General features: G+C 39.0%; 2 protein-coding genes across 4 annotated transcripts in view; one reads left to right on the forward strand and one right to left on the reverse strand.

Annotated features, from left to right (window-relative positions):
- The window catches only part of jph1a (junctophilin 1a), a 31,807-nt gene extending 17,151 nt beyond the window's left edge, over positions 1-14,656 (reverse strand). For 2 of the 3 annotated variants that reach the window (XM_030123565.1, XM_030123568.1), the window contains exons 1-2: positions 13,954-14,645; positions 10,860-11,628 (exon numbers count right to left, since the gene is read on the reverse strand). In XM_030123565.1, the coding sequence (XP_029979425.1) occupies positions 10,860-11,628; positions 13,954-14,332 (1,148 nt within the window). In that variant the 5' untranslated portion in view covers positions 14,333-14,645. Of the gene's footprint in view, positions 1-10,859; positions 11,629-13,953 lie in introns of all 3 variants that reach the window. The other variant, XM_030123567.1, reaches the window with a different exon arrangement.
- Positions 14,657-15,450: 794 nt separating this feature from the next.
- On the forward strand, positions 15,451-19,938 carry gdap1 (ganglioside induced differentiation associated protein 1). The gene is made up of 6 exons (XM_030123889.1): positions 15,451-15,635; positions 16,063-16,255; positions 17,012-17,185; positions 18,194-18,288; positions 18,393-18,507; positions 18,656-19,938. Exons 1-6 carry the CDS (start codon positions 15,477-15,479, stop codon positions 19,006-19,008), a joined length of 1,089 nt encoding a protein of 362 aa, XP_029979749.1. The 5' UTR covers positions 15,451-15,476; the 3' UTR covers positions 19,009-19,938.
- Positions 19,939-24,846: the final 4,908 nt, after the last annotated feature.

The following is a 24,846-nucleotide window of genomic DNA, read 5'->3' on the forward strand; positions in this document are numbered from 1 at the left end:
TCTCTCTCTCACGCATGGTTCAAATCTGCATAAGAAGGTGAAAGGGCCATTACTGAAACAGGCCATAAGTCAGCCTTCAGCACGGAATGACAAGGATATTATCTGTCATGTTTACACTAATATTTTAATAAGCCACATCTCTGGTACATAAGTCCAAAAACTATGTACTATTAGAAGTCTACCATTAGAACAAAACTTATCTCACAAACTTCAGATGGAAGTGGCTTTTCACTTTACTACAGCTAAAGAAAATCAACAAATGGCTGACACGATGATGATGGCAATGAGGCAGTAACCATGGTAACCTCTAGAGACACTTGAGCAAGCTGTCCAAATAGGCATCTGGCCATACTGATGAATTTGCAAATGAACAAACCCACTCTGTACAATAATCTTGTACAGCCTTAATACATTCTCATCTGCACACAAACTAACACGGACACTTATAATCACACATCCACAATTTGCCCTTTTGAAACTATTTAGACTGTCGCAAATGTGACAGATTTACAATTCAAAAGGCAACGCATACACAGAAAAAAAGAACACACACACGCACATAAACACACCCCCGCTCCATGGTGTGTCTCATTTAACTACAAGGCTCAACATCCGAAGCTGAACCTGTGTGAGTAAAGGTCACATTGCCTGGCAACCACTTGAGCTTAAGGAATAGTTTTAATTATGGTCTGTGCTCTCTCCTCCAATCTCCTGCCACCATTCATCCCACTGTCTGCACACACACACACACACACACACACGCACACACAATAATATACACACAACCATCAATTTCCTCTTCAGTGCAAAGCCAAAAGAAGCATTAGCATTAGTTTACATCTGCCCACAGCTGAAAAACTGTGCTATGATCTTTATGAACTACAAGAAAATATGCAAAAACAACACTAATGATTACACAAATCACAGCTATTACTGTAATGCATACAATAAAGTGATATCGTCACGTAGTGAATGTAGTGGTTTTAGTAGCCCATATCCTACTGAATTCTGTAATCCAGTGGATTATTGTAAAAAGGTGAAAGCTTTGTTGCTGCTACCAATTCTGATGAAAATGCATCACAAAACATGTGAGTACATTAGGTACAGTAGCATCTATGAATGTGATTACTGGAGTGGTCGCATGCTTTATGAAAGGATTCCATTTGGAAAAGTAATGCACCGAATCAACAAGAGAAGTGATAATTCCATAATCCAATCCGTGAACATCTGGAGTGAAAGCAGCCTAGCTAGCCAATCAGAGTGGCTGAACAGATTTAGCAGAGCACATTAGTTTTCAGAGGTTAAAGATGCACGACTGCATTAGCAGGTACAAAAAACAGACTGGTTTTAAAACAGGTGATGCTAAGGGAAATGACTTGTGTTTGTTTTGCTAAACAATATTTTTCTGATATTACAGAAAAATCCAGAGACACCTTGGATTTTATAAAGAACTTAGAAAGACCTACAAGACATCATGAATGTGCAATAACAGTTAGGTACTTTTGGACCGCACCAGTATCCATTATAAAACAGATATACAATATATGGAAAAAAATAACAATGGGACACCTCACACATAGAGCTTGTAAGACCTCCAGTTCATGTTGATTTGAAATATTATCAAATATAATGCATTATCAAATAAAAATTTTCATGTCAGTTGTTGTCAATACTAACCACATTTTGAAAGTGTTTGGTTTGTTGTGTCTTTATTTGTAGTAACTATGTCTATATCCTCCTGAGAAATTGAAAGTTTTAGCTTTTTTACATTTAAAAATTGTCTTGGTTGGAAACTGCATAATGCAAGAGTTTTTTCCAGATACATTTTTAAAATTATTTTTATTTATTGATTAAGTTTTTAATGGAATGTCCTTTGCACAGCACAGCATTTTTTAAGTAAAACTGTTAAACTTTTGTCCCCTACAGAGGACAAAACTGCATTGCTGGGTCTCAGGAGGATATACTTCTCTGTTGGCCAGGTCACTCTTTGGAAAGAGAAATTGATGTTTTATAAGGATTTCATGTGGTTAAATAAAGGATACATATAAATGTCATAGAAAAATTTCCCATAAGATTTTCTTGTTCTTTAAGTTTATTATTTATAGTCATAATGTGACAAATATTTTATAACTCTACCTACAACATTTAAATAAATTATAATGACAAAAATACAAGAATGAACGCTGAGTAAAATTAAGTTATTTGTTAAACAATATGAATAAAACTATACCCTAAACACCAAAATAAAAATGTTTATTGCTAAAATCTATATCATAATGTAAATGTCTATTATGGAGCCCCTACTACAAATGAACTGCCAGATTTTTCTTCAGTGCTTATTGATGAAAATAAACAGGAAAACAAATAAGATTTCCATGTCTAGTTGTCTATTCTTCAGTTTTATATAAACTCCACAGGGAAAAAGTAGCTGAACAGTAAGGACAAAAGAGGAAATGAGATAATAAAAAAAAAAAAAAAGGATGTATGCAGGAGAGATTTAAAGGAGAAAAAACACCTGAATTTAATGTGTCCCAATACTTTTGTCCATACAGAAAAAACTAATACTATGAATGAAGAGGCACACAAGTCATTCATCACCACCTCATTTACAATATACAGAGGGTTACATGGCTAAACCTTGCCCTGCAATGAAATGAAATAAAATAAAATAAAATAAAATAATAATAAAATTTTGCAACTGATTTTAGGTTTTATTTCATGCTCTCCCTTTCTAGTGCATATCTATTTATAGACATCACCACACAGTCACAGTCTACATGCTGTGGACACTCTTTTGAGGACAGTTTATTCCCAACCATTGATGATGTCTGTATCATTAAGTTACACTACATGTAAGGCAAGGATTGTTGGCATGCTCTCCATGAACCTGCGATTTAATTAGAACACAAATAAGTCACGATAACTGCCATCAGACATCCTAATGTAATGAAATTGAGTGTTAGCATACTGAAATAAGGTTGAAAATATGCACAGATTTAGACATTTGGGAGTTTTTTTTTAAGTTTTTTTTACATAATGTCTTGTCATATCACAAGAAAATTCTCAGGAGGGTAGCACACACACACGGAAATCCTTAGAGATGAAGATTACTGAATAGAAACACTCATTATCTCTATACATCTGAAATGTCTAATATAAAACATAACACACTTCATCGAGCCTGACTGTCATTAACCCCGAATTCATGCTCTATTAAGACTAAGACAAGTAGATGTGTAACAAGGTAGAAGAAATACAACTTTATATGATTACAGTGGGAAATACCTTATGGGAAAATCTTCATAAAATATGTCAAAGAGCGGCTGTAGAGGAAATGTAAGAGTGGGTAAAACCATCTGTACAAGCAGTACTTCTACATTTTTTATGACTGCAGGTGAACCACTACATGAGTTAACCTCTTCGTAACAGCCTTGGACTCAGCGTGACTCTCTCCTCTGCCTGAATGCCCGCCCGCCCGCCCGCCCGGCTGACTGGCTGACTCATCCCTGAATTTCTTGAGGAGCTGCAGGAATATGTGCCATTCTCAGAGAGATTACAAACCACGGCCACACAGTGTAATGGCATGTCGGTGAAACCCAATCCTATCACTGCCGCTCTCCACAGCCACATTTACACACAGCCATTTCCCACAGGCTGTACTTCTTCAACCCCTGGGGACACAGTTTTCATGCAATATTTTTCAGTTGTTATAATTATAGATTGCTTGGTCACACAGATTATACACTACATTCTGAAAAAAAAAAAGAAAAAGAAATCGAAAATCTCTTTTTATACCAAAACAAAGCAGTCACCCATTACTGATTTCTTTTTTACATTTTTCTTTCCACCCTCTGACTTACTCTGGGGAGAAAATTATAAGGAAGGAAGCCAAGAGGAAAAAAAGCTTTTTACTCTAACTGTGAATATGTATTTTGTTTCTTTCTCTAACCTCTTATTACATCATACCTACTGACTCAGATCAAGCATGTTGTCAAAATATTTTGCCCCCCTGGTACACCGTTCTATTGTGTTTTATCTTATCTTGCTGTTTTTATTGAGATTAGAAAATCACATTTTAGTCACTGTGCATTGCAAATTGGAACAAATGAGATTTTTAACTCACCTCATTTTTCTTTTATCCCTAAGGTAATTTACATTGATCACATCTTCATTCTGATTGTTTTGTATTTCAATGACTGTGCTCATTCTTAATGTTTCATTATATTACTGAATTCCTTTTTATTTTGCATAACTATTGTGATGTTTTGCTCAGCTATACTGAACATGTGCCCTTGATCTCATATATTCTGTGTCAAAATAGAAGCAAATCAAAGAATAAATGAATCAATCAAATATATTTTAAAATATTTTACAGTCTCACACAGTGTGTACAGCAGGGGTGTCAAACTCATTTTAGTTCAGGGACCACATGCATTCTGAACCAGTAAAATAATAACTGTAAAAAAAAAAAAAAAAAAAAGTAATATTACATTATGAAAACCCTTACATTTACAAAGTTTCCTTAAAAATAAGAATAACATGGACAACCTGAAATTAGAAAATAGGAAGAATAAGTGCAAATTTGCCAGTTTGTCATTTACACGTGTATTATAACTTACAGATCACAGTGGATCTACAAATACACAAAACATTTAATAAGAAGCAGAATATTGTTAAAATTACACTGACTTCTCTTAAAACATTTCAGGTTGTTCATATTTGTTCAGGTCATTCTCATTTTTTGTGAAAGGACAGTTTGTAAAACTAAGCATTTCTATGTAATTTTACTTTTTTGCACTAAAACCAAGAGAAAAATTTGGATTTGTCCTTATTTATAGGGTATTATGATCATATTTTATCGGTCTGATGTATTTGAGATCAAATTGGTCTGTAGTTGAAACCTGAACTAAAATGATTTCAAATCCTTGATTGTTAATATCTTCAGTGTAATTTTTGGATTTCACAAATTCATCCCGCAGGCTGGATTTGAGCTCAAAACCTATCTTTTCAGACAGGCATTTTGCCTGGGTTGATGTTTTATGTGTTTGTGTTAGTGTCTGTTTCTCTGTACTACTGTCTTGTTTTTATCCTGGTGTATGTATGACATTTTATTTATGTTATTTTAAGCTTTTATTAACATTTTATTCTAAACTGTAAAGCACTTTGTGATTTTATCTGTGAAAAGTGCTATAGAAATAAAATCTACTTACTTACTTACTTACTAATTTTTAACATTCATTTTGTGGTAATACTTGCATCTGCCAAGCTCTAATAGAAGCTCTGACGTATATCATCTCAACCTGGTTTGACCATTGACGTCTTTCAAGATGGGAACTGTGACTTTATATAATGATTATGTGTTGAAGTACAGAATAAGATTACATTACACAGTGTAATTTGATTGCACTGTGGCTCATTCGAAAACTGCAGGACTAACCCATGATGCATGCGCCGTTGCATCAGCTACATTATTTATAACTCTTTCGTATGTACTTGCTGGCTGTGACTCTGGTCTTTAACGTTACTGATATATGTAACATGAGGCCTATGTGGTTGTTTTTTTTTTTTTATGTCTGTGTTTGTGCGTGTGTGAGTATTTGATTCTGTCAGCAATAAATGTTGTGGTTACCTCACACCATCACATTGTCATTAATATGAGACAAGGAGCAGTTCATGTCTGGGGATAAATATACTGTCTGATGTGGCTTGCTTTACTCTGAATGCTTACTTAGCTACTGGAAGTTCCCAGAATTACTGTAAGCTTCATTCCTCTTCACTACTGTACATTTTGTCACTTCAGACAGACACTTCAGTTGAAAGGTGTGTGGTGTCACATACTAAAGGATCCAGCAGAGGTGGAACTAGTATCAGATGCACACATTTACAGACACACAGATGCACTGCTGTCGAGGGACAACCAAGGTAGCATCCTACATGTTGTACTGAAGGTTGGGATTATTTGTTCACATGTTGAAGCGCAGGATGATCTATAACTCTCTTCAAAAAGGGCAGGTGGTGAGTGGCTGAGGTCATCCCACAGCAGGTGACAAACAAACAGCCCTGGACACAAACACACTACACACAGCGTCTCTGTTCTCCTGCCAAATACATAGAAACCTTATCACATCTCTCGCATCTAAGCAGACAGTTTCTCCTATTCTCTTTAAATATTTCCTCCTATTTATATTGGCTCAAATACGCACACACGCAGGAGAGATGATAGTGTGAGTGAGATGGCGGGCTGCTATATCAGTGGTGGGACGGGTATATATTCCTGGCGGGTGCTGATAAGCCAACTGATGCCTTGCCTTATTTAGTCAGTACTCACTGCTGAGTAGCACAGGCCACATGCACTTTCACTGTATGCGTTTGTCTAACACCATGCATGTGTATTATAGTTTAGATACGTGAGGTGTTCCTGTGCGACGGGGGGCATGTTCTGATTAAGTGCATGAATATACTGTACATAGAAGCGTGTGTTCACTTGAGAGAGAGAGAGAGCAATATGTCAAGTTACTAGCATTTCCCTGCTGAGAGCAAGAATTAAATATAGTGATGTTTATTTTGATGGTGTCAGAATCCTAGGGGTTTAAATGACAGATTTTTCTGTGTTACTGTTTTTTCAGAAATGTCTGATGGTCTCTAAAGTGCTGTAAGCCGTCGGTCATCATCTTCTATATTAGTGGCTTTGAGGGGAAATAAAAGCTTGAAAAATATAAATTGTTCCCACAGATTTTTATAGTCATATTTATATTTATTTAACGTTACTTTGAGTTGATGTTCAGTGCTATAGCTTTGTTTATGTATTTATTACTTTTAGTTAGTAGCTTTGGTAGTTCCACAGCTTCCACAAAATCTATCATCTTTGTGGTTTTTCTTATGACTTACAATTTTTATTTCCTTTTTCCAAACATATCACATCATCACACATCAAATACTAACATTAGAGCATTGGTAAATTACCCACCCTCCTGCCCACCCGAACCAGAAGGGGTCTTCATATCGATGTAGTGCCTTTTTATCCCGCACACATCAACTCTGAGTATCCATGTATATAATACAGGGGTTGGACAAAATAATGGAAACACCTTAAAAAATCAACAAAATATAATTTAATATGGTGTAGGTCCGCCTTTTGCGGCAATTACAGCCTCAATTCTCCGAGGTATTGATTCATACAACTTGTGAATTGTTTCCAAAAGAATTTTAAGCCATTCTTCAGTTAGAATACCCTCCAACTCTTTTAGAGACGATGGCGGTGGAAATCGACGTCTTACTTGAATCTCTAAAACTGACCATAAATGCTCAATAATGTTGAGGTCTGGGGACTGTGCCGGCCATACGAGATGCTCAACTTCATTAGAATGTTCCTCATGCCATTCTTTAACAATTCTAGCTGTATGGATTGGGGCATTATCATCTTGAGGTGAAGGTGTTTCTATTATTTTGTCCAACCCCTGTATATACATAGACCATAAATATCTACACAGAGGTGTCTAATCATAATATACATATATGCATACATAAGGTATGAGATCATTGACTTTTCAGTGTGAATCCTGTTGGCCTTTAGGTACCTTTGTGTTTTTCATTCAAAAGCTCATTATTTGTGTGTATGTACGCACATGTCCTTAAATATGGTCAACTGGTCCTAGAAAACTAGGATGTGGATGACCACCAATCTAATTTGTTATGCAAAGCCATATTTGTCCAATGAATTTCACAGATGTCTGTAGAAGCAAACAGGAATGAACAAAAAAGGCCAAAACATCTGCTTTGGTGGAGGTAGCAATTTGATACAAGTAAACTCTCAGAAAAATATTCTTGGACATCATCAGTCAAAACATTTTGCTGATTGCAAGGAGGAAGAAATAAGCAGCATATAAATATCTTTTTCCCTTCTAGAGGATCTGCAGATTAGCTTCTGGTTAACCTTTTACCAGAGCCTGCAGAGCAAACAGTCCGACCAAATGGAAACACACACTTCCTTCCATGCACGGATTAGTTTACAGTACAGTCGTTGAAAAAATTATTAGACCACCCCTTGTTTTCTTCAATTTCTTGTTCATTTTAATGCCTGGTACAACTAAAGGTACATTTGTTTGGATAAATATAATGATAACAACAAAAATAGCTCATAAGAGTTTAATTTAAGAGCTGATGTTCCATGTTTTTTTTTTATAGTAACCAAATCACTTAAGTTCTTACATTAATATCTATGGCATTGTATTGACAAAAACAGTGCTTTTAGGCATTTCATGTTTTCTTTTCTGTCTGTTTTAGTCACATGATACACACAGGAGTTAGTACTTGATCGCATAAGCATTGTTTTTGATGACTTTTGATGGTCTAATAGTTTTTTTCCACGATTGTATATTTCTCTGTTGGTGGTGGTGGGGTGGGTAGGAGGGCTTACATGTCACACACACCATTACGCTACATTATATAATATATTTACTGCTACATCCCTAATCCACTAGTTAACTTAAAGCAGATGATCTCTAGCAGGAAGGCTTTGTGGGAGTAGAAAATCCTCAAAAGCATAGCAAACATATCACTTATCTGACATCACAGGCTCCTGACACAACCACACCTTCATGCACACACAAGCACTCATTCACACACTGTACGTGATGTGTGGAGATGTCCGTTTTTAACAGATAAGAGACAAAATAACTGTGAATGGGGCTTGTAGACAGCATCAGATGATAGAGAACTCCACTCCAGTGCATCACACTAGCGTTCTATCGACTGGCTGATGGGATACTCTTCTGTAATTCAAATGGGACAGGTGGGTGTGTCCCCTTGTGCCCTCTTTATTCTGCGCTTTTTTCATTTCTGTCCAACCAAGACTAAACTACGTGCTCAGCAAATCTGCTCCATTTCTAATCTGATTCAATCAACGTTTATTCTCTGGATCTGTCTCTTCAATCCATTTCCACTCTCTCTCTCTCTCCTCATTCCCTGTGGGTCCACTGGATACGCTCCACATCCAAAGACACGGAGTCATGTGACTAGAAGTGGATCGATACGAGTGCATCTTTTGCAATGCACTGTATAATGAGTCTTACATAACGTGCTTACACGCAACCGCCACAGTCTGCCAGTCTCCTGTTCAGAACACAACCACACTCTTAACTGAATAAAAAGGAAAAAAAGAAAAAAAAAAAGATTTCAAATTTAGTCAGGAGAACAGAATCTTGTTTTGACATTTCCAGCAGGCACATGATAGAGCGGCTTGAACCAGGAGGTAATTTGATCACTTTCTTACAGTGCAGTACAGTGTGCTGTATACGGCAGCAAACAGTACCTTGTTTGCTGCCATAAACACTTTGTATCAGCCTGAATGCTTTTACTGTTGATGCTTTAGCGCTATGCATTAGGTCATGTGTTGCTTCTACTATAAATTGTTTCTGTAATGCATGGCTGAAGAGATCAGACAGCTCTTTCTTTTAACACATTATCCATTTTTCTGTTTTCCTACACTTTTTTTTTTTTTTTATCCAAACCTCAGAGGCATTCACTGACACAGAAAGAGAATCATAACATCATGGGTCGTCTCTCTGGAACAAGAAGTATGCAGGGGTTTTAATATTATGTTAAATCCACCTTATGTAATCTTTGTCTTATATCCTTGAAATCTGCAGAATAAAGCTCTCTCCACTCACCAAAGAGGAATTATTATATTATAAAAGAATGCCTGGTTATTATAACAAAGCCTGCCATTCACGGAGGCAGCTATTACTATATTGCTGGAAACATCTTGGTTCAACTATGAGTAAAATGTTGTCGGTCAGTGTTCTCTAACATGCATGTGTATATATAGATTTTTTTTTTTTATTATAACCTTTATTTAACCAGGAAAAAAGCTCAGTGAGAGTAAAAATATGTAGCAAAAGTAATTATTTTTAATTTATGAACCTCAAAGATTGGTAATGTTTCTAAATACACTACTAAATCGATCATATTTAATTGCATATTTAATTATAAACCCTATTTATTTTAATTACCTGTGGAGTAATTATGAATTCTATGAATAAGAGCATATTTTTTTAGGAGTGAGACAGGAACAAAAGATGTCCCTGCTTTTTTCTTTGACAAATATTGCTAAACAAAAGCAGAGATGTGATTTTCCTAAATGCTAATTTATGCATGTCGCTCAAGAAAGACAAAAAAAAAACAAAAAAAAAAGCTCTTGATTGCATAGAGACCTTTTCACACCTTGTGCCTGTACGGCCAGTCTACAGTTTAATAATTCCCTGATGCAATGAAACCAGAGGATGTCAAAGTGATGCTGCATACCCTGAACTGTGTCCCAGTAGGAGGGAGGCTTTAAATGAAAAGGTCACATCTCATCCACCTGTTAAAGAGCAGATGCCACATCAGAGCAATACTTGGCAGGAGGAGCAGGTATCGTTATTGGGCACACGAGATGCACTTGGCAGGGGTGCAGGTATGGCTATACTGCTCACGCACATGAATTCACAGACACACAAATCTCCCTCACACATCAACACACACACACACACACATACACACAAGATGCCTAACCCCTCTCCCTGGGAATGAAAGATATGGGCAGAGAATAGAAACAGAACCTTTTCCAGGGATGATCACACTGGCCACACAAAAGCCTTGACTGTTGATGATGTATAAAGGTCAAAGCTGTTGTCATGAGACTCCACTTACACAGCCTTCACTCTGAACAGAAGGTGTTGGTCAAACAGGCCTATATGACTCTTCAACAAGCTACAATTGACAATAAACTCTGGAATATGTTCACCGGTTGTAAAATGCCTTATCATTTTTGTGTGCTTACATAGTATACACCCACAGGCGCCCACATGTAGACACATTACCTGGAAGCTGCTATTTCCACTTTACTCCTGGCAATGGCTGCTGCTCTCTGTGCCCCCTCCACAGCACGATCCACCTTCTCTTTGGTTTTGGGGTTCTTAAGCGGAATCAACTGCTTCCTAATTCCACGCACCAGCACGTTATTTTTGTACTTCCCTTCTTCTTTGGTGCCATCTGGGAAAACTGTGCACCCATAACCATGCCGCTTATTGTTAAGCCATTCTCCCTCGTACTTCATCCCGTTGGATCTCTCTGAAACACCAAATCCATTGCGCTTGTCGTTCTTCCACTCGCCCATGTAGCTCTCAGTTGTGGTGGCATCCACATGGTCCTCCAGAGGTAGGTCCTCATCTGGCAGCTCACCATCACCAATGGATATGGTAGAGTTGGCATCACTGGAGCTGATACGGCTCATTGTAGCATCACTGCGTGCAGAGCTGCGCTTGCTTGAGATTGAGGTCCGAGAGTCAGACTTGCGTAACTGCCGGAGGCTGCCGAAGAGTGAACCCCGACGGAAAAGGCCCTTCTTCTTTCCAGTGACGACTTCACTGTCTGAGTGGAAGTTAAGGACAAAGCCGCCACGGCTGCCTGTTGGTGTATCTGCAGGGGAGGAGAGGTCCTGGAGCACTGTACCGTTGCTCTGCTCAGAGCGCAGAGAAGCCAGAGACGTACGGAGTGGAGAGCGGATAACAGTGGCCATGCCATAGGGAACACTTTGACGCACGCCATAGCCATGTCGCATTCCACCCATCCATTGGCCTTGATAGGTACCTGAGGAACAGGATGACAAGAGTCAGTACTGAAGAATCCTACTTATCATATTCAACATAGATCATTGAAACACAGAGACAACCTGGTCATACCAGCTCACATGAATAGCATTATACAAATGCATTCATTCCCCTTCTATTCTCCCTTGGTTGTACATACTGCATCAACAAGTAGAAAAGTAAAAACGATAGAATGCATTATTTCTGAGCTTAAAAAAAACACATTAAACAATTTGTTCAATGTTCCATTTTCAGAAAGGTAACATTCCATGTTTAATAGTACCAGGCATCAGGCATATTGAATTAATCCTCTCTCCAAAACATTCTCCTCATTTCCAGTGAGTTCCAGAAAAGACAGTTGGCAACATAACAATGCACAGATTTCAGATTTCTCACTATCTTGTTACTAACAATTTTCAGACCCAAATGTGCAGGAACTGGTGCTTATATGTTATGTCTCTGCTCGTGCACATATTTTGGCTTCTTTCACACTGCACTGCTTCAAAACTAGGGTGCTTTAGTTTAATCTAAATTAAAAGTCTTTCTTGTAAAACATTAGCAAACTATGCACATTTGAGATTGCAGCTAGTTCTTTTTCTAATATCGCAATGATTTATGCAGTACTTTATCATCACGATTCTGCAGAGTCACCAGATTTCTCTGTAACCTCTAATGTGTGCCTTGCATTTTGCTCTATATCAGCACAAAGTCACAAACAGCATTACCAAAAGAGGAGCCTTGCTGTGGGGGTGCAGAGTATGTCAGCTAATAAAATGTTTTCTCTCCCTCCCCTCAGATTTGTGACTGCAAGCATAACTAACTCAATCACAGAGATTTGATTAAGGTACTGATACTGAGGATCACTTGAGATGAATGTGAATCACTCAGCTAGGAGCCTATTTTCAGGCAGCCACTAACTCCCCCACTGACAGTAGGCACATTCACCACCGTCCGTTTGTCTCTGACGACAGGGAATTGCTATGAGTCACATAATGAGAGGAATATTTCATTAATCCCATTTTGTGCTGCTGAGCCCAATGAGCATGTGCTGGCCTACTGTAGCTTCTTCATAGCATCAAATTACAATTGTCTTCCTAATAAAAAGAAAAGCTTGTTTATCCAGCACTTGAAACTCAATGACCAATACAATCAAATAAGTCATAATAGTCAGACTGTGAAAGAAAATCATATACGAGCCTGGGCAGGAATTTAGATGGATAAACAGTGTGAGATTAACAGGCTGGCTCTGCGCTGCAGTTCAATTTGGTGACCCTGCAGATCAAGTTATCAGGATGTTGCAGGGTCAGACAGCCAGATGTTGTGTAGATCCTCTAGGATCAGCTGATTTCCCAAGCCCAGCCCTCTGCAAGCATCATATGTGAGGCATTTATTCTGCACCATAAGGCCAACTTTACTGGAGCTGATGCTCAAATAACAACCCATGACTGGAAAAGAAACTATACATAAAAAGACAATATAAAGACAGCAAAACACAACAAAATTAGGTTGTTTTTTCTCAGATTTCAGAAGTATCCATGCACTAACCTCTCACTTACAGAGAGTCCTGGAGTGTGTCTTGTTGGTGACTTAACAGAAGTGAACTAAGATGGAAAATGAGCACTGCAATGTGTATATTTTCAGAAAAGCTATTTAGAAAATGCACTCAATGAGTAAAGGTGAGAATTTGCTACTGGTGCAGATGCACCTGTTGGTGGGTTTTCTAGAGTGTCACTAGAAAATGTCAGTGGCAGTGTTAAAGAGACACCGGAGAAGTTCATTTTAACTGTAAACAGTTGCATATGCAGACACTCCTCAAAAGATGTTTCACTGAGGCAAGGTTCACATGTGAACAGAAAACTAGGTGATAGTAAGAATATGAGTGGTTCCAAATAGATGATTTGCTCTGATTTCTAGTCTCCGTCTGCACAGGGGCTTGGTGCCACAGACAGAGCTGGTAACTGGAGTCACTTTCCTCCCACTGTTACATGAGGAGCAACCTGTAATTGCCAAATTAAACGCTCTTTGAAATAAAGTGAAGAACTGCTGTCTTCAACCGTATCCAAGAAGTGACCATTACCAGGGTCAGAAGTCAAAGTGTTGAGGGGTAGAAGTATGATATGCTTAATCACGCTGCGCAGTGCGCAATCTCAGCTTCAACTTCATATCGGATGGAGATTCATGCACGGATTCACTTTCATTAGCCTCCCTCAGTCATCTGAGCATCTTTACACACAGTGGCTACATAACACATCATCAGTCACTGCACTTAAAGCGACACACACGTTCTGTACAAGCACTTGTCATATTTGAACACAGGAATTCTTACCTCCATCACCGTACGTTTCGATTCCATATCCATCCTGCAGCCCGTTGCTCCAGGTACCGTCGTATCTGGCAGGTGTGTTGTGGCTTTGCCGGATGCCGTACCGACCCTTAAAACCGTGACTCCACTCTCCTCGGTACATCCACTTGCCTTTATTCTCCACACCGAGCCCATGCCGCTTCCCCTGAGACCAATAGCCTTTGTAGGTATTCCCACTGGGCCAGGTGTAGACCCCTACTATCTCAAAGCCGTGAGACCAGGACCCGGCGTACTCGCCCTGGCCCTTGGGTCCAGTACAGATGCCGTGTCCGTGGGCTTTGCCATCCTCCCACCCCCCGCAGTAAGTGCCTCCGTCGTCGAAGTCAAACCTTCCGCCCGTCATTCAGATATAGGCTGGAAATAAAGCAGATCGTGCGCTGCTGCAGACTCAGGCGTCTCCAGGACCAAGGCAGGGGGATCCAGGACCGGTGGTGTGATGAAAGGATGAGCCAACAAGATGATGACTAAGGGAACAACAAATAGGAGGATGAGGATAGTAGACTGGTACTCCCAGACACTGACATGTCATACAAAAGGCATGCGTAAGGGTAAGTGGAAAGGTATGAATGGTGGGCGTCATTTACCGGAGGTGCACGCCGGGTTCTCCGCTGTGTGTTGCTCGTCTCCCCCCTCTCACCCACTGATCACAGAGGTGGAGAGAGAGGCATTGAGTCCCTGCCGAAGAAAGACACTGGGCCAACCGCAACGTCACGCAGTAGGGACCTCCCACTCTCCGCTTCTCTCCACCCGCTCAGTGGAGAGTCTGGGTGCGTTCAGGGCACCTAACCTGAACATTTGAAAGAAAGCCCACTCATCCCATTCATTTTACACGAGTGGGATGAGTGACCGCAGGAAATGAAGTACAACTGTGATTATCAGTCAGTGTTCTTGATGTAGGATACTGATGTACGTTTTCAGTTTGATTTAAGTCATGCGTTGGTCATTCCTTCTCTGACAGAAAGAAAGAAAGAAAGAAAGAAAGAAAGAAAGAAAGAAAGAAAGAAAGAAAGACTACCTGTGTATTTTATTATGATTATTCTGGTTGTTATTATTATTATTATTTCTCATGCTTCTACAGAAATCTGTTAGCCCTGATGCTTTATTTTTTTTTGTGTTGTTTCCCATAACATTCATGCCACTAAAACAACTACCAAGAATTTATCATATTATGTGACAATGCAGGACTTTCTATCTGACTTTGTTACATAAAATGCATGGAAAACAGTGACCTCTGCTGCACAAATGTGTTTGTTGCATGGATAAGAAACAGCACGGTGCAATGTTGTACTACAGAAATGTTTATTCTCTATAAATGTAAAGTAATTTTAAAGTAATTATTTTTTCACATCACATTTTCTTCACTCTGTTTAAACATAAATAAAGAATGGGAATGATTTGACACTCACTCCCATCCTGTAGGGGGTGTATTTCCTTCACTGTGACATGGTGCGCCGTCCTCACTTGTCCCCTAAAAGCTAATAGATAAAATGGCGTCTGAAAACAGCTCAGAATCCCAAGATGAGAAAGCAGCCCTTTTAGAAACGGGTGCAGAGGGAGATGCTCTTTCGCAATGTGATGTAGCAGCAAAACAAAGGGAGTCCAAATTAACGCTCTATCACTGGACGCAGTCTTTCAACTCCCAGAAGGTGAGTGACAGCGCGTTTCAGCACCACAGTTCCGTGGACAGCTCCTCATTAATGGTCTGATTGGAAATCTGCTAAAATGGATCTGGTTTTAAAGGATAACAGTGGAGTATTCAGCTGTCATGCTTTGAAGCAAGCATCCAACACTCATTTTGTATATGTAGTATTTGCCAGAGGTATAGTTTATGTGCCTTCCTGCTGTAGCTGTTGTCATAGGTGGAGCAGAGTAACATTTCAGCACTACACTGCACTGGACAGCTCCTTAAGGGTTTGATAAGACATTTGGTCAAATCTCAAAGTCTCATCATGACACATTTAGACATCCCTCATACTTCTGGGTCCTACCACCCTTCAACAGTTCAGTCTAAACTCTCATTGCCATTCACATTTCTTTCTTTGTTTTTGTGTTGTTGTTTTTTTTTATTTGCAGGTGCGTCTGGCCATAGCAGAAAAGGGCTTACACTGTGAAGAGTATGACGTGAGCCTTCCTCTCAGTGAGCACAATGAGCCTTGGTTTATGCGTCTGAATCCTACAGGTGAAGTTCCAGTCTTAGTCCATAATGACAACGTTATCTGTGACCCGACACAGATTATGGAGTACCTGGAGCAGAACTTTAATGATGGTAAGGCTTAAAAGTGGTTCTAGTGACACTCTAAAGCACAGGTGTCAAACATGCGGCCCGGGGGCCAAATCCGGCCCGCCAAAGGGTCCAGTCTGGCCCTTGGGATGAATTTGTGAAATGCAAAAATTACACTGAAGATATTACCAATCCTTTTAGTTCAGGTTCCACATTCAGACCAATTCAATCTCAAGTGGGCAGGACCAGTAAAATACTATCATAAAACATATAAGTAATTGTCAAGGTCCAAACTGCAGCCACATCTTTTGAAATACAAGAACATTTTTACATAAATATTTCATGATAATATTTGATATTACATTTTAAAGGTATCAAAAACCCTTTTTCCACTACTGTATGTATTTCTTGTTTGTTGTAGATTTAGTCATTCTTTGTTTGTTTTTTGATTTTTGTTGCTTAGTGGTTGTTTTACTCTTTCACAGTTGGTGTGTTGCCTGTTTTATACTGCATGTTTTTATCATAAAATTATGCTTATTTTGCAATTTTTGATGATTTTCATTCATCCTTAAAGCTAAGTTCCACTGTATGGGTCTGAATCCAATCAGCTTTTATCTGGTAAGCATGAAACTGTTTACTTCATTAATTCCCTGTTTGTTTTGTTTTGTTAAAATATGTGTTTTCTTAGCTCTGTTGTTTGTAGTGGATAATCCTTTCTTTTTTTAATTTAAACCTATAAATGGCATAAAAGAACACAATTACATAACTCTGCCTGCCTATTCATGACATTTTTGTCTTCAGATGGCACACCCAAGCTGATCCCTGAGGAAGGCAGTACTTATTATCACAGAGTGCAGCACTACAGAGAACTACTGGACTCACTACAGATGGATGCTTACACCCATGGCTGCATCCTACATCCTGAGGTCACTGTGGACTCCCACATACCAGCATATGCAGCCACATGCATACGAAGTAAGACACACTGTGATGCAATCCAGTAGTAACATACAGGTCTGAACATGCATGCATATTATACTATACAATATACTGAAATTAGACAAAGACTGTGTCCTCATTTATTCTTAATTTGCTCTGTTAACCCATAAAGACCCAAACAGCCACTGATGACCAAAACCATCTACTAATGTAAAATGTTTAATACCTGTTGATCCACTAATCCTATCAATACATGTAAATAATTGGTGTAAAATGCAGTTTGTCATCTTTTCATGGTCATCAGATATGACCCATTTGGACGTTCAGAGGCTCTGTAGTGAACATGGAAACACCGTCATCTTCTACAACATTGATTCACCAGTAAAACCCATGGAGTTGGATCAATGACAGTGGATGGAAACACTTGCTTTATGTTCAGTTAATGATAGATTTTACAGAAAAAAGTCACTTTTTCTTCAGTTTTCTTTGTTTTTGATATAATCACCATCTACTTGAATCTGAACTTTTATGAACATCCACCTGATCAGTAAATTAAATATAACAAAATACAAGATTTTCACTGAAACAATGCGAAACACAGAGGACAATATTACAATAAATAGTGATAAATCACTTCAGAAAGGGTACATTTAGAGGAAAGAATCATATGGGAACTGCCACAAAAGTAGTACTGGGTCTTTCTAGGTTAAATGTATTTTTTGATCTAGGTGTTAACCTCTCCTACTACAGCCTCTTTTACAGTAATATGTTTCACGTCATTCAATTTTAATCTGACCTTTTATGAACATCCACATGATCAGTAAATTAAATATAGGAAAAAACATGATGTTCACTGAATAGGATGCAAAATACAGAGGATAATGTCATAATAAATGGTGTTAATCATTTCGGAGAAATTAAATATAGAGAAAAAATATATTTTGGAATGGCTATAAAAGTAGCCCTGGATCTTTATGGGTTAAATTTTCTCATGATTAAAGACAGTATAGTTCTTTGTTGTTAATGTGAAACTGTTTTTGACAGCACAGATAGGAAACACACAATCAGAGCTGAAGAAACTGGCTGAGCAGAACCCGGAACTTAAAGATGCGTACATAGCAAAACAAAGGCGCTTGAAGGTAAGACTCCAAGATGTCAAAGAGTCAGATGATCATTATAACATGTTTCATCAAGTAAATTCTGCTACAAATGAATGCATTAATATATAAAAATGGTTCTACAGTCCAAGCTGTATGACCATGACAACATGAAATATCTGAAGAAGCTGCTTGATGAACTGGAAAGTGTGATGGATCAAGTAGAGACAGAATTACAGAGGAGGGTGGAGGAAACACCAGGTAAGTACAGCAACCTGTTATGGAAAGATTATTCATGTGCCAGTGGTGAGACTTGGTCATGTCACACCGTCATAATGACAGTAGCATTTTAAATATCATGTTATCTATTCCCTACATCCTCCGCATCACCTCGTGTGTTTCCTCACAGAGGAAGGCAGTCCATCCTGGCTGTGCGGTGAGTTCTTCAGCATGGCCGACGTCTCTCTGGCAGTCACCTTACACCGTCTCAAGTTCCTTGGCCTCTCCCGTCGCTACTGGGGCAACGGTAACCGCGTCAACCTGGAAACATACTATGAGCGTGTGGTAGAGCGTCCAGCCTTCAGGAGAGTTCTGGGCCATGTCAACAACATCCTGATATCTGCTGTCCTCCCTGTGGCATTTCGTGTGGCCAGAAAGAATGCACCAGTTATCGTTGGTACGACTCTGTTGATAGGCATTCTGGGAGGAGCTACATACCTTGCTTTTCTTTACATGAAGAAAAGGCTGACAGTCTCCATCTGAGTTACATGATTTTGAACTGAAATGGGGACTGGGTCGCAGAAAGATGATGCAAAACAGGTTATATGTGTCTAATATCTTAATACAAATTTACATGATGGAGTGCACAGAAGTTAATATAACACAAAATTAAAACCCTACGAACCTTAAATCTTAATCTGTCTTAGTCTGTGTTGCTTGTTGCACAACATGCCCTTTTAGTCATCCCAAAAACATGACTGGAGCATTTCACACCAAAGGATTGACATAAAGATCTATACAGGTGTTGTTATCTGTTTTTTATTTTGTTATAAAGCACATATAAGCCGACAATATTTGACAAGTCAGATATCAGCCTGTAAACAGCATTGCATTTGGTAGGTGCTGATGCATTTTTGGAAATACACAGTAGATGGTCTGAGAAGCAGGAGTTTAGACTTTTATTCCATGCTTTCATAACTCAACTTTGACACAAATATGAAAAACGTGATGTGTGCAGTGATATGCACCTTTTGTGTTTACACCGGACTGGAATTAGTTGAAATAGTCTGGTCTTCTAGAGAAAATGGAAAACACATAAATATGCCCAGGAAGAGTATGATCTTTGTTTTTTGAGTCAAACTAAATTGAAAATATCATGAAATACATTTTATGTGTGAGCAAATAATTGTGTGCTTTCTAATCGAATTATCGTCTAATATTTGCATGTCAGAATATGTGAAAAGTCCACTGAAGGCATGCTGTCTGCTTAATGTGAGATGTTTGTACCGCATTTAGTTTTTTCTCAATTCAACATTATATGTACTCCAGGTAGCATCTTTCATCACACTTTCTCATATGATGTTCTGAATGACTTTGATGCATGTTTTTCTTTTTTTTCCCCTCAGTTGACCTCTTCTCCAGATCATTGTTCATCTACATATATCAATTAAACTCATCCCAAACAATGCACAATGTTCTCTGCATTAGGTAGAATTAAGGAAAGCATTAAAAATAAAGCTAAGTTCCCTATAAGAAGCTCTCCAGAGTCATACAGATTTGAAATATTAACAGAAAACCTCATGTTGGTTAATTACATTTTCTATTCTCCTGTTGTAAGTCATCCTCCACAGTAATGTGTTTGTGTAGCCAGGTCCACCAGGCCAATACATACATTTAACAAAGCTCGGTTTTGTCATGTGAGCTGACCCTCATATAAAACAGACACATATTAGACCTTTCAACAAAGTCTGGCCTTGGTTTTTCAGCGTCCACACTGCTGGGTAGTATAAGCTGTCAAAGAAATGCCTTACACGTGTTAAAGCCACATGTGAGCTGTCAAAGAAGCATAACATCATACTGGTGTGTTACCTCCAGAAAATCATATTCCTGCAAATGCTGCCAGTCACACCTGTATATCACACACAGGTCTGAATTTTAATGGTCAAACTCCAAAATAAAGTCAAAGAGACATGGTTAGTGACCAATGTTGCAAACAATTTTGGTCTGTTTTAAAAGAAAAAGTGAAATGCATGGGGTTTTTTTTAACAGAATTTTGGTATTTATCTATCCTTAACTCAAACATTTCACATTATGGTGCAAATACACCCCAAAGGCATTATCAAACACAGAATGTTAATATATACCAGACGCACCAATGCATAAAAACAACAACAACATAGTAATATCAATTTCAAGACCTAACAGTGCTGTATGTTATACGATCATCAGAGAAAATAAACTCAACTGCTATATAATAATAAAATATCTTCAAATGTTTTTTCCTCCAATGAGCACAACTGAACTTGCACACATTTGTCCACAAGAGGGCAGTATTTCCTCAAACAACACCCATCACTTTTAACGGGGGTGATCCTGCTCTATCCTATAATTGACAGAGGCAACTTCAGCATCTTTCAAAATACATGTTTTTTGACAAAAATACTTATCATTACCTGAAGTTGAGTAAAATACATGTCAGTCATTCAGCACAGACATTTAAATAAACAGAGCTGAAAGTGGCTCAGTCAGTCGACAATATAAACTCCTGACAGACCTGGACATGCTCATGTACTGTCCATATAATTGGTCCTGACATCTCACAGTTTGGTGTTTTTAAATTCAGAAAGGCGTTTGTAGTAATTGCACAATGTTTTCCCTTTTCAGACAGCAAAACAGTGGTGAGTGGTGATTCTCTCTTCTGGCAAAAATCAATATCTTGCAGCATAAACCTGCCTTTTTATTAAATTGTGTTTCTATAGCTATAAAACACACCATGGTCCTGATCTATAAACTATATTGTGCACACTGTAATATCTGATTTGCACTAAATGCTGAGCCTATGTTTGCAGCTGGTGATATTTTAATGAATTAGTGAAAACTTTAAAGAACGTTTTTGTAAAGTTAAGAATTAATGTCAGTTGTGATTGTGCACTGTTATGAGCTGAAGGGATTTTAATCATTTCTTGGAACAATTTATTAAGCTATAGGTGCTTGTGTGTACCCAGATAAAGTCAATGCTTCAGCAATGAATAATACTTCAAAAACAGAGATGTAATAGTTTTTGCTGACATCTGTGATGATGTGGCAAAAAGAGCTGAGTCACCTTTTCACCAAAGCTTCTGTTGTGAACTGCTGCAACACATAGGCCAACTGGTAGATTATTTGTATTCCCATTTCGGGGACCGTTACACCACTCTGGTGCACATAAGAGGCATTCCCTGGCATCGCGTTAGACCACTAAAGCAGGGTTGTGTGTAATCCCTTTGTTGCAATTCAAATAAACAATATCAGCTGGAAGTTAAGGCATCAGCAGCTCCATCACATTCTGACAGTGTTGAATCCTTGTAAACCCCCCCCTGCACTGAATACACTCCTCTTCTGCTCTTCCCAGTAGGGAGTGTTTGCGTCAAAGCACTGGGTGGCGTTGCACAGGTGTGTATAAGTTGCTGTTTTGGGAAACTTCAAAGGGAGACTTGCCAGAATACCCCCAGCAGACATGCATGTCCACAGACAGTTAAGCAGACAGTGGAGAGAGATGAGATGGAGGCTTGTGGTGGAGTTAGGTATGGGTGGCTGGGATTGATGGAAATAATGTAAGACAACCAAGAGAGGAGGAGTCAGGAGGAGAAAATAGACACAATTAAAAGAAAGCCATGTTAACAGTGTCTGAAAGTCCTTGTTAGAGTAGTGCTTGCTTTGTCTGAGCCAGCATTTCTTGCTTGACTGACTCCTTTGTAAGAGAGGTACAGTATATGGACAGTAGGCTGGTGGTGTGTGAGCTGCGTTGGATGTCCAAAGACAGGCAGGCTGGGTAAACAGAAACCCACGCAGCAGTAGCTGACAACTAGGCCAGCTTGATGTGGCTCCCACCCCAGAGACTGAGTGAGTGGGACCATGGAAACTTCCACAGACACTTCTTATAATCACGGACTGCAGGGGTAACATAAAGAGAGAGGCCGTGAGGTAGTGGATGAGGATGGAGGAGAGAAGGTGGAAAGATGGTAGGAATCGGTAGGAGATGTCAAATGTGAAAGGGAAAGTGTGATATAAACCAGAGGAATTATGAGGCAATTGGGAAAAATGTGAGAAGTTTTAGTGATGCATCATCTAACATTCTCCATCACATCTGCAAAACCAATAGCAGACAATTCATTGCCCTCTGACTGGCAAAGAAAAATGGAAAATGTGTTGTGCATTCTCTAATGAGCTCCTTTTGTTGCTGTCTGTACAGTACCATTATGTAATGACAGTGTGATGAAATAAAAGGAACAGCAGCTGCCTTACCTTTTGTATCACATCATCAGAAATTCTATCGCTATTATCAGCCCTACTTTACAATAACTCATCTTTACCTTATAGTTACTTTGGAGACAATACTCAATATCAACAAAGACGGATGTCCAAGGTCTGTTGGCACCATCAAAGGTGTTCTTAGAAGACCACAAAGCCTTTCCAAAAAGCAGCCATCGCCGCCTTTCAGAGTGTCTGCAACATAGTGTTTGCTGAGTCGACAGAGGTGGGATCTCATGATGTTGACACTACTGTTAAAATGACCCCCTGCTGGTTTACCCTTCACAGCTTTATGATGAAATCCCGCGCCACCATTCATCCCCACATGTGCTCCTCAAATATTTAAACTCGGCCTACATAAACACTGCTGCACAGGAGAGATGATACCCAACGCTGTTTGGAGTGAACCTGCCGCAGTATAAATCTCCAGTTCAATTGGCCAGATGTGGCCAACTCAAACACACATCAGGTTTTTATCGTGTTAATGAATTTTTCTGTGTATGATAGGTTTGCTACCACCTTGCAAAATAACCACAGTGATCTCAGCAGGGATCTATGGTGATGCGAGGAATTATTTTTCCAACTTTTGCAGCTCATCTGTGTCAGCATTAAAGAAGACCAGGTCTGGCAGATGGTGTTAAATTTGGTACTGTACAGTATCAGAATCATTTAGAGAAATTCCACTTGTCATCGAGAGACTGGAAAAGAAGTTAAAATTCAAATCAAGGAATGCAAACAAGAAAAAGAGCAAGTAAGGACGTCAGTGTGTGAGGGTTGTGTGTATGCTTCTTGCATTCATGCATCAGTCTGACGCAGATTAATGTCACTGTTGCTCTAATGTATCACCTGTCCCGTCCCTAAGGTCGGTGAAGGTGGTTCCACCTACTGCGTGTGTCGCTGAACAAACCTCTTGAGGGGGCTGGACACTGCAGAGGTTCCATAGACAGATATCCTCATGTAAATACTACGTCTCCATCTCTCACTAAGAACACCTCCTCTCCCATGACCCACCTGGGCAATAAGAGCTGCCCTTCTGCACAGGAAAGAAAAAGTGTTATATGATATTTATCATCTGCTAAAGTAAGTCCAGTAGGTCATGATATAACAACCCAGTCAAGGTCTTTATTGTGTTGTTGTGTATAAATCTGCATTTGGGGTTGGGATGTTCAGGAACAGTGAACTCAATGTCAGGCAAAGCAAGGACAGGAAACTTTGTTTATATAAAGCATTTCATATGCAAAATTCAGTGTCTTTACAGAAATAAACAAGTCTTTAAACACTGAAATATTATCATCATCAACAACAACAACAACAACAACAACAACAACAACAGATTTGATTTCTATAGTGCTTTTCAAGGCACCCAAAGCACTTTATATTATTGATCCATTTTTCATTCACTCACACATTCTCCATCTAGTGGTGGTAAACTACATTTGTATCCACAGCTGCCCTGGGGCAGGCCGACAGAAGCGTGGCTGCCAATTTGCGCTAAACAGCTCATCCGACCACCACCGAACACTCACGTGCATTCATACACCAGTGTGAGTGACACTGGAGGCAGGGTGGGTGAGGTGTCTTGCCCAAGGACACAACGTACTGACTAGGACAAAGCAGGATTGGAAATACCAACCTTTCAGTTATTGGACCACCTGCTCTACCTCCTGAGCCAAAGATTAAAAGATGAACTTACAAGAGATTACATCATAATAGAAAAAACTGAAATAAATGTTAAATCTATATTAAAATGATTAGAAGAATATACAGTCCTCCATTTACATTTCAAGAAGGGCCTCAGCGTGCTAAGAATTATTTAAGATTTACAGTGTGTTAAAAAGAAAGAATAAGTTATAGACTTTATTCATGGACGCATCAAATGAGAAATGTTTTCAACCTAGATTTGAAAATGTCTACATTGAGTTAAATCTGATTTCTACAGGCAGTTTACTCCAGTTGTTTGCAGTAATAGCAGCTAAATACTGTTTCTCCGTCTTTATTCTGGTTCAATTTGCTGACTCAAGTCCACAGATGTAAGAGTCCTATTTGCTTTATTTTCCTTATACATATCACAGATTTATTCTTGGTCTAATA

This window comes from Sphaeramia orbicularis, chromosome 20 (genome assembly GCF_902148855.1).
Source record: "Sphaeramia orbicularis chromosome 20, fSphaOr1.1, whole genome shotgun sequence".
Classification (NCBI taxonomy): domain Eukaryota; kingdom Metazoa; phylum Chordata; class Actinopteri; order Kurtiformes; family Apogonidae; genus Sphaeramia; species Sphaeramia orbicularis.

Bases quoted from the DNA above. Each gene is read 5' to 3' on its own strand.
- gdap1 (XM_030123889.1), top strand. From the start codon at position 15,477: ATGGCGTCTGAAAACAGCTCAGAATCCCAAGATGAGAAAGCAGCCCTT. The intron at 16,256-17,011 runs GTAAGGCTTAAA...TTTTGTCTTCAG, and splicing joins GGAGCAGAACTTTAATGATG to ATGGCACACCCAAGCTGATC. The intron at 18,289-18,392 runs GTAAGACTCCAA...ATGGTTCTACAG, and splicing joins CAAAACAAAGGCGCTTGAAG to TCCAAGCTGTATGACCATGA.